This window comes from Zootoca vivipara, chromosome 5, assembly GCF_963506605.1.
Source record: "Zootoca vivipara chromosome 5, rZooViv1.1, whole genome shotgun sequence".
Lineage (NCBI taxonomy): Eukaryota > Metazoa > Chordata > Lepidosauria > Squamata > Lacertidae > Zootoca > Zootoca vivipara.
This window is the reverse complement of record NC_083280.1, coordinates 97,664,417-97,677,776: the sequence shown is the minus strand read 5'-3', so window position 1 is coordinate 97,677,776 and position 13,360 is coordinate 97,664,417. Positions and strand designations below refer to the sequence as shown.

Sequence of the window (13,360 nt, the reverse complement as noted above, 5' to 3'; positions counted from 1 at the left end):
CAATGGTCCTAAACCATTCCTGTGCTTTAAAACCATTTCCCACAGAGGCTGATGTCATTTACGCTAGAATGAATCCTGCACAGGCATAGGCAAACTCGGCCCTCCAGATGTTTTGAAACTACAACTCCCATCATCCCTAGCTAACAGGACCAGTGGTCAGGGATGATGGGAGTTGTAGTCCTGATCTAGCAGATATGAGGTTGATCTCTGACACTAACGCAGCTGTAGCAGCCAATCACTTCCTCTGAACTTCTACACTTGCCCAGAAATCAAAAAGTTGTACTGGCCAGATCACTTCCTGAGAAATATAATATAGCCTTACAGACTTCGCCTTCAAACTAAAACACTTGAACTGGAAAGTGGCTCACACTAGCCAGAGACAGCTTCCCCACTGAGACACACATATGCACAGGTCTGCCTTAAGGAGGAGTCACTAGGTTTGTGGACAGATAGCACTCATGCTGTCAACATTTACGTGAAGTGATGCCTCCACTTTGGGGCTGTCTGCATTGCTGCGACAATCTGCAGTGCAGACTATCTCTGTGTTAGGGACCACCAGCTAGTATGATCAAACCCTAAATTTCCCGCAGCTAACATTTTCTTTTATCTCAAATGTCTCTTGTCTCCAAATAATTGTCTTCATTAAAGCCTTTAGCTCCCTGCAATTTGAGTGGGATTTTAATCTCTTGCTTGACTGAGGGGCTTAATCTACAATGCGCTGCCATTATCCGCTGTGGTATGTGAAACTGCAAGTTCTACTTTGTAAATTGTTAGGAGAATTCTCTCTTTTGTGAGGGATTTACTGCACACTTGATGTTGCCAGAGCTGGTGCAAGAAGAGACAGAAATTGCTATGTAAGTCAAGAATTGCAATCTAGCGTTTATATACAAATAAACATGCCACTAGGAATTCTGAAGATATGCCTACTGCTCATTTAGTTACTGCCATCCAGACTATGAAAGCTTTAATTTGCTCTCTAGTTTATTATTTGCTTAGCAAATCCAAAGATATGACCCACACAATTTTTAAGACCTGTCTGCAACAAATAAAAAGAACACAAAGTTGTATCTAGCCGCCTCTATTCTTGTGCTTCCTCCGTCTTAAAGACCACTTGCGTTTCCCTCAAATTGCACTGACCAGACTTGGCAAGACATGCATTATGAAATGCCGTACCAATTACATGCTGTGTGGTTTAAAATGTAACCTTGCAATCCTGCTTCTAGTGACACCTTACACAAAAGCCCCTTGAAGTCCATCGCTCTTAAAGGTAAAGGTAAAGGGACCCCTGACCATTAGGTCCAGTCGTGACCGACTCTGGGGTTGCGCACTCATCTCACGTTATTGGCCGAGGGAGCCGGCGTACAGCTTCCAGGTCATGTGGCCAGCATGACAAAGCCGCTTCTGGCAAACCAGAGCAGCACATGGAAACGCCGTTTACCTTCCCGCTGTAGCGGTTCCTATTTATCTACTTGCATTTTGACGTGCTTTCAAACTGCTAGGTTGGCAGGAGCTGGGACCAAGCAACAGGAGCTCACCGTCACAGGGATTCGAACCGCCGACCTTCTGATCAGCAAGCCCTAGGCTCAGTGGTTTAACCACAGCACCACCTGGGTCCCTAATTCTTGTGCTACCTCCTTCTTAAAGACCACTTGCGTTTCCCTCAAATTGCACTGACCAGACTTGGCATGACATGCATTATGGAATGCCGTACCAATCACATGGTGTGTGGTTTAAAATGTAACCTTGCAATCCTGCTTCTAGTTACACCTTACACAAAAGCCCCTTGAAGTCCATCTTTCTTACCTGCTCATAAATGAAGGCAGGCTTGAACTCTATTTGTGTGCCTATCCTAATTCAGAGTAAGGACACAGTTTCCTAGAGAGTTATCTCTGGGATATCCTCACCAATTGGGAATCACATGGTGAATGTGTTAAGGGAGAAATGTTGTCAGGTGTGTTTGTGTGTGGACAGTACTGCTGTCTCCAAGCTTTCAGCTCAGTTCTCCATTCTACAACAGAAACTTTCAAATGCTTCAGATTTCAAACACACTGATCTACCTAACCCAGATCAAAACAAATCTGTGGGATAAACTATGTTTACTCAACGAACAGGAAATTGGGGAAATGATAGAGGATAATGGAGAGCAAGTCGAATCTTGTATAGGAACTGTCCCCGGATATTTCAAACAGGGCTGGGTAAAATTCACACAGAAACCATTCCTCTCCCATGAAGGGGGGGGACAAGAACACTGACTTTTGTATTTTGACAAGGTGTCCAAGGATTCCCCCCCCCAAAAAAAATCCCCACTCTCTTTAACAAAAGCAGAATCACGCCGAATACAGAATACAGGTTGGGCTAAACTCTGCATCCTGGGTGGGGTGCCCTTTTAAAATGTGGACCAGCATGGCCCTGGGAAGGAAGGGGCAGCCATCTCCCCCCCCCCAAAAAAAAGAATGTACGTGGGAATAGTACGTCAAGTTAAAAAAGAGCAAAAACAAAGCACAAATCCTCAGTCAACTTGTTGAAATATAAGTAACCATGCCCCCCCAAACACACTTTCATATCCTTACCTGAAAGTTTTTCACCTGATCCCAAAGATTTACACAATCGTTCAGGTTTTCAGCCTATCCCAAAAGCACTGAAAAGTGCCCCCTGTGAATTTTCAGCTTGACTTTTTTAAAAAAAGCCTGAAGCCTTTTTTATTCACAAACATGTAAAGAAAATTACACCAGCTCCTCAAAAATCTGTTTCTACTTCCAGTGATCTGGCTGAGGGCTACGTTATAGAATGGACTCTGTCTGGGGAGGTGGAGGACTCTCCTTCCTTGGAGCATTTTAAGCCAAGGTTGGATGGCCATCGGCCATGTTTGATCTAGTTGAGATTCCCCGCATTACAGGGGGCTGGACTAGATGACCCTTGGGCCCCTTCCAACTCCACAATTCTATGACTCTGTGGTTCTATGATTAAGTTCTATGTAATGAAAATTATTTCACAAAAACCAGACAACTTTAAATGTAGCATAGGAGACCGCCTGTGCTTTGGGTTCCTGCTGTTTCACACTGAAGTATGAGGACCCCTCTCATTCTAGGCTTATTTGTAGTATAAATTTATTTATACCCCACCTTACTTCCTGACAGGGACTCAAAGCGGCTTACAGGTGAAATGAGAACAGCTAAATACACAGGGCAGGGGGAATTATTTAAAAAACAATTAAACATTAATATACAGATATAGGTATAGCTATAGCCATAGCTGCCAAGTACCCCGTTTTCCCCGGGAAACCCCCGTTTTTACTTACCTTTCCCCGGTACTCCCCCGTATCACTTTGTCTCCCGTTTTTCTCCGTTATTTTCTCCTGCTGGCGGCCATTTTTCCCCTTTCCGATTTGCCCTTCTATGGGCACAAAAAATGGCCGCCGCCGGCTTCAAAAGTCACATCTACGCATGTCCGGAAGTGCATAGACACGACTTGCGGTGTCGGCGGCGGCCATTTTGGGTGCCCATAGATGGGCAAAGCGACACCGGAAGTTGCGTCGACGCACTTCCTGACCTGCGTACAATAGACTTTCGAAGCCGGCAGCGGCCATTTTTGGTGCCCATAGAAGGGCAACGCGACACCGGAAGTTACGTCGACACAACTTCCGGTGTCACATGGCTGCCAGTCCCGGATTCTGCAGTCCAGGACTTGGAAGGTAAGGCTATAGCTATGAATGGTATATAAAAACTATACAGATAATTACAATGAAAACAGCATAGCCAGCCCTTTCATTACAAGGCCTCAGTTCTCAAAAGCTTGTTGGAACAAGAAGGACAAGGAAGGAGCCAGTCTGGCTTCTCCAGGGAAGGCCTTCCAGAGTCTGGGTCCCCGCCATGTGTGCCTAAGAGGGAGGCAGGGCCAAGAAAAGGGCCTCTCTCCTGCAGGTCTCAGAACCTGGATAGGTTCATATGAGGGGGAATGATCTTTCCGATAGCTTGGGCCCAAGCCTAGGGTCTCCCAGAATTTCTGACTATGGGCCTACTGCTGCATGGGTTGTTGTTGTTGTTATTACACATAAGAACGCATCACTGTGAGGCAAACCTGGTGCAGCTAAAATCTTGAGATGAAAAGTAAAGATATTTGAAGGGCCTCCCAGGGGGAAGCAAAGAAAAGATAGGTAGCATTCATAAGCAACCACTCTCACTCTGTCCAGCATAAGGAAGGCCTTCTTCAGAGATAAATAAGCATCTTTAATATGTCCATGCAGCTTTAAGAGAATACGATCACTCGATACATCTTGGTCCAATTTTCTTATTCTGTAAGAAGAAGATAGCGACTTGAATTCACTCCTCAAAAGGACAACAAAGGAGGCATGGCAGGTGTTGAGACGATGTATCTTAAAGCTCTGCTTTGAACTTCTAACTTGTGACTACAATTCCCATCATCCCTGACCACTGGTCCTGTTAGGTAGGAATGATGGGAATTGTAGTCCAGAAACAGCTGGAGGGCTAAGTTTGGCCATCACTGTAACCAGTATCTTGATCTATATCTAGACAGTGTAGTGGAATAATGCTTTTGGGTACAATTGAGCCGCAGTCCAAGTGCTGTGTCTGACAGTGGGAGCCAGGACTGGGCTGTGTGAAGATATTCTTGTCTGTCCTGAATTGCCTAACACTCAGCTTTGTTGGGAGTCCACAAATTCTAGTGTTATGAAAGAGTGAGGGGAAAACTTTTCTCTATTGATTCTCTCCATAGAGTTCAGAATTTTATACACTTTTTCATGTTGCCTCTTACCTGCCTTTTTTCTACACTAAAACCCCCAAATACTGCAATCTTCCCCCACAGGGGAGGAGTTGATCATTTTGGTTGCCCTTTTCTGACGCTTTGCCAGCCCTACTACATCCTTGTTGAGGTGACAGTATTCCCAATGTGGTCATGAATAAGTTTTATTTTTATTTCTTTATTGGCTTGTTACTTTGGATTTTGTTCTCTATATACATTAAGTCTAGATCATTATATAATAATACTGAATTATTAATACTGAATTTATCCTAAGTATAGTGAATTGTTTTTGTTCCCTTGTTCAAATGTATTGCATGTTCTGTATGTATGGTTTATAACAAGCTGTTTTTCGAATGTTATGTATTTTTATCATAAGCTGATACGGTAGCTTGCTGTGGACTACAGTGGTGCCTCGCTAGACGAAATTAATTCGTCCCAGGACTCAATTCGTCCTACGAAAATTTCGTCTAGCGGGGCACCGTTTCCCATAGGAATGCATTAAAAGTCAATTAATGCGTTCCTATGGGCTCCGGGGGGAACTGGCGGCGGCGGCGCTTGTTCTCGTGGCTCGGGGAAGGCAGGCAGGCGGGGTGGGGGAAAGGCGAAGGAATGATCCTGAGCCTTCCCCCCACCTCTGCCAAGCCCCATGCCGGCTGTGCGTGGCAATACGCGGTGGCGGGGGAAGACGTTCCCCCGCCGCCGCATCTTGCCTGCCTCCCCCGACATGGAGCGCGGTTTCGGAGGTCTCTGAAGCCGCGCTCCATGGCGGCTGTGCACGGCAAGACACGGTGGCGGGGGAAGGTCTTCCCCCGCCGCCGCGTCTTGCCTGCCTCCTTTGAGAAACCCCTTGCTTGCCTGCCTTGAGAAGCCCCCTAGGATCCCCACTGTGTGACAGGCAGGATGTGGGGGAAGCACAGGATCTTTCCTGCGCTTCCCCCGCATCCCGCCTGTCACACAGCGGGGATCGTAGGGGGCTTGAGAAGGCGCCCGGCTTTTTCGGCGAAGGCAAGTGGGGGACACCTACCTAGCCCGCCCCCTTGCCTTCGCCAAGAAAGCGCCGTCTCGGCGAAGGCAAGCGGGTGGACACCTAGTTCCTCCCCCGCTAGTTCCTCTTTGTGTTCCGCTGGTCTCAGCCGGGGCAGAGACCAGCGGAACACAAAGGGGAACCAGCTGCAGCATGGAAAGAAGGCAAAGGGAGATCAGCTGAGAGGCGGTGACAGCTGTCAGCGCCTCTCAGCTGAGCTTCCTTTGCCTTCTTCCCTTGCTACAGCTGGTTCCCCCTTCGCTAGATGAATGCCCTGATTTTCTGATTGGAGGTTTTTATGGCCACGCTTCGCAAGACGAAGCTGTGGCCATAGAAAATTTCATCGTATAGCGAGGCAACCTCTGATCAGAAAATCCTTTCTTTAAGTTGAATTTTCGTCTAACAGGGTATTCGTCTAGCGAGGCACCACTGTACTTTGATCACAGCTGTGAAAAAGTGTCATATAAATAACTAAAGTAAAGATATTTAATGTCTACTGTAAGCTAGGAACAGGGTCTCCAAAAACATATACTGCAAAGCAGTGGTTTTCAAACTGTGTGAGGTTCTTGAGAAGCTTACTAGGGGTTCCTCAATGAAAGATCAGTAATGGTGGGCACATCCCCCTTTAACATGACTATGATGGCTGGGGCTGATGAAAGTTAGTGTCCAAAATATCTCGGGGGTGGGCACAACATTGGAGAAGGTTCCTGTAGGACAACTTGATTATGATCAACCTTTGCTGATATTTCCCTGCAATAGGCAGATGCAGGAGAGTGTTGAGTGTTTTCCAGATTATACTGCCAGTTCACACAAAGTAAGAGAGGACCCTCAATCCTAAACACGCACAGGGATTCCATAAAAACATGGGGGTAAGCAAGCCAGTGATAGTAAGAAAGTCTTAAAACCACTGCAGCAAATTATTTGAGGAACAGGGTTTCACATCATTTCTTGGACTTCTTGAGACATGGGTAAACACCTCCTATGAAGTTTTAAGTGTTATGTATGTCTAAAATATTTAATGGAATCACATAGCCATGCTTGTGACGGAGCCAGGATTTGCTGTGGCCCGTTTTCAAGTGTACCCTCCATGGCAAACACAAGGTTGGTACCCCAGCAGAACCGTGGGCTAAGAGCAACAAATGGAACCCCTCCCTTACCTGTGGTGTTTCCTCGTAGGAACTGCCAGGCTTTCATCAAATGTCATGGGGTCTTGAAACCTGTCTAGAAATTTCTCCCATGCCATATTTTTGGAAATTTTTATTCCAAACCTGGTAAATTTTAAAAAAATGCATGTATGTTTAAAAACTGTATTTTATCAGTAGGATTACATGAAAATTATCATAACTGAGTTATGAATCTGGGCAGAAACTGTAACCTGAGTCGACACTGTCCTATGTAGTAGTTACAGGTAGGTAGCCGTGTTGGTCTGATGCAGTCAAAATAAAAATAAAAAATCCTTCCAGTAGCACCTTAGAGACCAACTAAGTTTGTCATAGGTACGAGCTTTCGTGTGCATGCACAAAAGCTCATACCTATGACAAACTTAGTTGGTCTCTAAGGTGCTACTGGAAGGATTTTTTATTTTTATTTTTGACTATGTAGTAGTGGGGCCCTGAGACAGTAGAATAGGTTATACTACTTCACTGTGAAAACAGCAACTACTCTTAGCTGGCTTATTGCATGTTGCCTTGTGCTGCCTCAGCTGAAAAGCACTGTGTTTAAGGCATTGGCAAAGTTCCGTCTTGTTTGATCTGTGGTGGCAACTTCATTGACAATGCAGTTACTGTCAGCAAACATATGCAAGTGAACCTTTGATAACTGGACAAGGTTATCTTGTTTTAGCAAGGGCTACCAGTTGCTTCTTCTTTTTCTTCTTTGGCGATCACTCGTAGCCAAGTAAGATTGTCTTCCATAAACACGATTTTAACAATGGGTCAGTAAGTGACTGTGGAGGCCAATTCTGGATCCACACGTCCTTCCACAATGGGGACATTGGTTTCCAGGCAGGAGTTGATCACGGTGTGGATGTGCCAAGCGTGCCTTCCTCTTAGCACGTTTCTCCCTTGCATCCTGAGATTGAGTTTCTTCAAAGCCCATGACACCTTTGGTCAAGGCTGTTCTCCAACTGGAGCGCTCGCAGGCCAGTGTTTCCCAGTTGTCAGTGTTTATACCACATTTTTTAAGATTTGCCTTGAGACAGTCTTTAAACCTCTTTTGTTGACCACCAGCGTTACGCTTTCCATTTTTAAGTTCAGAATAGGGTAGTTGCTTTGGAAGACGATCATCAGGCATCCGCACAATATGACCAGTCCAACGAAGTTGGCAGTTGCTACACCAGTCTATGCTGACAAATAGCTCTTCTTTGCATGAATGGCACCTTGACATCCAAAAAATAAGCTGGATCTAACAGCAACTCAAGCTATGAAACTGTTCTTTATGAAGCAAAGGGCAACACAGTCCAGAATCAGTGATATCTCCAAAACAGTCAACTAACAGTAGTGTCAGGTGCCTGGAATAAGTTTCCGTTTATTAGCCTGGGCTAATAAATCTAATCTTCTGATTCTGATGTAAAACATCACAACTTCACCCAGTAGTTTCATGTAGGCGTTGAATAGTACAGAAGACAAGATAGAACCCTTTTGAATATCATGACACCAAACTCAAGACCCCCAGGACCACCCTCCCACTAGGGAGCAACAGAATAAATAGGTCCAATAAGGTGCCTCCTTATTTTTATCCCAAGCAGGCAATCTAGAAGATACCATAGTTACAGGTAGGTAGCCGTGTTGGTCTGAGTCGAAGCAAAATTAAAAAATTCCTTCAGTAGCTTTCGTGTGCATTTGGTATGAGCTTTCGCGTGCATGGTATCTGAAGAAGTGTGCATGCACACGAAAGCTCATACCAAAATATAAACTTAGTTGGTCTTTAAGGTGCTACTGAAGGAATTTTTTTATTTAGAAGATACCATGTTTGAGATCCAGGAGGAACCAACAGCATTGTACTACCCCATCACTCACCCTTCTCACGTCCAACAAGGAGACCAAGCAGTGGGTTGAAATGGGGTTAGAGAATTTGTTCCATCCCCTGGGGTAAGAAATTGTGCAGCCACTCAAGCACCTTGCCCCCAAAAGGGGAAGTCCTCAATTGCTCAAGAGTTGTTATAGTTATTTGGTTCAAAACGTATTTCAAAGTGTGGATTCATAACTATGGTGGCTGGGACCACTCGCTCTAATAGAGAGGACCAATAAGCTAAGGATACTCAACACCAAGTCTGAGACTACCTCTACCAGCTCAACTTAAAAGACTGTTGGGCAGCTTTGGTGGATAGTACACCAAACAAAATCCCTGTACTTATGCATACCTGCCACTAGGGACGAAACACTCTAGGCCTGAGAGCAGCGAGGGCCTAGTGACAAACATGGACTTACATTAATATAAAAAAGGTAAAGGGACCCCTGACCATTAGGTCCAGTCATGACCGACTCTGGGGTTGCGCGCTCATCTCGCATTATTGGCCGAGGGAGCCGGTGTATAGCTTCCAGGTCATGTGGTCAGCATGACAAAGCCGCTTCTGGCAAACCAGAGCAGCACATGGAAACGCCGTTTACCTTCCCGCTGTAGCGGTTCCTATTTATCTACTTGCATTTTGACGTGCTTTCGAACTGCTAAGTTGGCAGGAGCTGGGACCAAGCAACGGGAGCTCACCCCGTCACAGGGATTTGAACCGCTGACCTTCTGATCAGCAAGCCCTAGGCTCAGTGGTTTAGCCCACAGCGCCACCTGGGTCCCTAACATTAATATACTTATGGCTAAACAAATGGCAATAAAGCTTAGGTGGATGTGGCCTGTGAACTGCAAAAAAAGTTTTATTTGCTGTAGTGTTTGCTCTCTTTTCCGTGGTTATCTCATTTCAGAAAACAAGGGTAAGCAGTTCTCAGTGGCAAAATTAAGGAGAGGCAATGGGCAAGGGAGACCTTTACATGGTAATCAATACCATTCTAAGAAATATTCTCCAGCAGAACATGAGCTGATCATATACAATTCAAGATTAAAATGTCTAAGAAAGAGACATCCATAAAACGTTCATGCATAAATATTATATTCATGTAATAAATATTACAAATGTTTCCCTACCACCTCATGTAAAATGGGAGGAATATTTAAGAGCAGGGTCCCAATACGTTGAGCACCCTTAGAGCAGAGGGCAAAATTCATTTTAAATCTTTTCAACAGGATTAACTGTTATTCTTGAAAAAGCCAGAGGATGGCCTTTGTCACTGAATTCAGAGCTTTGGAATTGCCTTCTCTGAGCAGTATCGCCTGAAAAATCAGTTGCAGGCTAGGACACCTCTGTTTATAGCATCATTAAAATAACACGGTGTTTTCCCATGCTTAGAAGGAGAAAAGGTTCCCCCTGGAAAACTGTAAGCAGAGAGTGTCACAATTATGCAGATACATTTAAGGGCAAAAAAACCTGAAGTGACAGAACAGTAGCAGCAATATCTTCTGCAAAGAAGTAATTGATCCTCACTACAGGTAGGGAATTACTCCAGTCATTTATGATTTATTTGGCGAATGTGCAATATAATAAGGTCATGGCAGATTCAGACTCTCCCTCAGCACACACTAGTATGAAATGTTTATTAGCAGTGAGGCATTTAAACTTCAAAAGAGCACATAATGAATTGTGCACTCATTTTCACAGCTCATTCTTTTCTTCTACTTCACAGAATTCAATTTCACTAGAATCACTAGAATTCCATCCAAATGGACACATTCTGTCTTACTATTTTGTTTCATTTGTTTCATTTGTATTTCCAAATAGCAGTAATATCACTCTCTCTCTCTCTCTCTCTCTCACACACACACACACACACACACACAAAATGTACATGTAAAGACTGATAAGAAAAACTAAGAAGGGTTTCAAATTGGATTGGGGACAGCTTGTTGAGATTCCTGCATTGCAGGGGGTTGGACTAGATGACCCTTGGGGTGCCTTCCAACTCTACAATTCTGGGATGCTATGAAAATCCCATTCATGGCCTTCATTCTGGTTCATCAAGTTCCTTTGTTCAGTAATGTCAAAATGACCTAAATAACTGGGTGGAGTTAACTAATTAGGAGCATTTACTGTTCTACTGATGTGGCAGGGATAGCCAAGCATGGAAGGTCCTGTAAATTGGACCTTAGGTTCTACACAGCAAAATCTATGAAATACATCACCAGATCAAACAAGCAGCATTATGAAAACATCATGTCAAAAGGATGAAATAGAGTTGTGTTGGTAGAATATATCCAAAGGGAAAAACAGCATAACACTTACCTGTTCATTAGCTCTTGAAAAACATCACTTTGCATTGGAAATATAAAGGTACTAAGGACTGATTTTAAATATTCCAGAGTAACAAATCCACTCCGTCCAACATCAAATGCTCTGAAGGCTTTTACAACGTCCTCATAGACTACACGCAGCTGTAAAGAATACAATTTATAATGTTTCCCTCCTAAGATATATTTTTTTAGGCAGTAGTAGTTTACAAGACTCACAACCTCCCCTCTCCTGGAAATGATCACAAAGCTTGTCCTGCAGGCTCCGATCATCAAATGTTTAATTGAGAACCTCACTGACCGCAGTCTTCTTCCACACATAGGTTCCACACAAGGCAGCTGAGCCCCAGAAGTGGAAGAATCTTCTCTTACAAGAATTTATTCAGTGTTCATGAAGCAAATCACATAGACAACCAGCCAGCTGGAGCTATCAGCGCCACAATTGGGATTATTAAAACACGCCATTGGAATTAGAAAATGACTGGAAAGTGTTAATGTACGCAGTGATCATTATGAGTGAATGAGCACACAGAAATTATAAGAAATGGCAGAAGTTCTCTGAACGCATATTTTCTCCCTTCTAAGGCTTTTGCTGTCAGGGTAGAGGCAGTGTTCAGACACTTCAACCTATACAGCACCTGAAGGGTGCTTTGTACCTGAAGTCTTATTCCCACCCAGATGAAAAAGCCCTGCCAACTGTATCCATGCCACACCTCTGATGGTGGCAACAACCTGTTGTAGGAGCAGCGGTGTTGATCCGAGTGCATGGGGAGGAACGTAGGGGAGGAGGTGGACCTCAGGACTCCCAGGTCCCTATCTGTATCAACAACTTGTATGGGCTAGATAAGCCAGTACTAGATTAAGAAAAACACCTCCTTATTCAAGGATAACGAGCTAAAGTTGTAATGTTGCAAATGATTAGGAAGTCTCGGAGTGAAGATGATTTGTGTCCACGTGGCTATAACCATAGCTGTCAAGTTCTCCCTTTTTTTAAGGGAAATTCCCTTATGCTGAATAGGCTTCCTCGCGAGAAAAGGGAAAACTTGGCAGCTATGGCTATAACCCTGCATACAAGAGTGTTGCATTACAACGTGGGTGGCGCTTGTTTCAAATATTACCATGACCTGATCCCGCCTGATCAGTTGGGAAAACCTCGAGCTACATTTCCTTGAAGGCCTCTTCTCCCCAGCAAATGCTCTGCTCATTTCCTTTCCTTCCCCCCATTTTGCCTAATGCTGGTACCGAGCAAAACTTTACAACACTGAGAATCGATTGCCCTTTGAAGTAGGTACGTTCCTACATATCTGGTGGCATTGCCCAAAAATGAAACCTTTCTGGAATGGAGTACTAGAAGAATTAAAGAAAATATTTAAATATAACATAAAAAAGACTCCAGAATCTTTCCTATTAGGAATGGTTGAAGAGGAAGTGGCTAAAAAAGATGAAAAGATATTCTTATATTCAGTAGCGGCGGCGAGAATTTTAATTGCAAAATTATGGAAAAGTAAGGAAGTACCCACCATTAGAGATTGGCAGGAGAAATTAATCGGTTATATTGATTTGGCTAAATTAACAAATTCGATTAGGGGCGGTTCCAATAAAAAATTTAATGACAATTGGAAAAAATTTGGAGTATACTTAAAGGAACTTGGGTTTGAAACCAATATTTTGTAGTATTCCAAGGAGGAAAGTTAATGGAAGCAGTAGGAAGATAAATAATTTTATAGTCAGGATAGAAGAGAAGGGGAAGTTGATTTACAAAAGAAGATGCAAAGATAGAATGGAAGATATATAAGACAAGCTGATGATATATTTGAGAAGATGGAGTAAGTTTTGTTTGAAATTGTATGATTATTTATTTATGTATTGATTTTTGTATTTTAGAGGATTGTTTTGTTTTATATTGATTTTAAATTTAATAAAGATTACAATTTAAAAAGAGAGAGAGAGAGAATCGATTGCCCTTTAATGGTATCAAAACCTCCTGTTCCTGCCTGATGATAGGGCCAGATCTAGCACTAACTAAATGAGCCCTATAGAAAACTGCAGTGGCCCTGCCCCCACAATGCTTCTGAAGCTTCACTTGCTACTTGCCTTCTTATCTTCCCTGCTTCCCCTATTTCCAAGTATTTTGATGATTTCCTAGGTATTTAGGAGGGGTGGCCTGATTGCTAGCATGGGAAAGGGGCTTGTTAAAAGAAAAAAGGAGTGAAAATCCACGTATCACTGACCAAAGCTGCAATGGTA

The 13,360-nt window shown here is 43.7% G+C and overlaps 1 protein-coding gene across 1 annotated transcript in view; it reads right to left on the bottom strand.

Annotated features, from left to right (window-relative positions):
- Positions 1-13,360, bottom strand: part of EFCAB6 (EF-hand calcium binding domain 6) — a 115,598-nt gene that overhangs the window by 72,911 nt on the left and 29,327 nt on the right. Inside the window, exons 9-11 of the mRNA XM_060275194.1 lie at positions 11,109-11,257; positions 6,940-7,050; positions 4,181-4,292 (exon numbers count right to left, since the gene is read on the bottom strand). Of these exons, the coding sequence (XP_060131177.1) occupies positions 4,181-4,292; positions 6,940-7,050; positions 11,109-11,257 (372 nt within the window). The remainder of the gene's footprint in view (positions 1-4,180; positions 4,293-6,939; positions 7,051-11,108; positions 11,258-13,360) is intronic.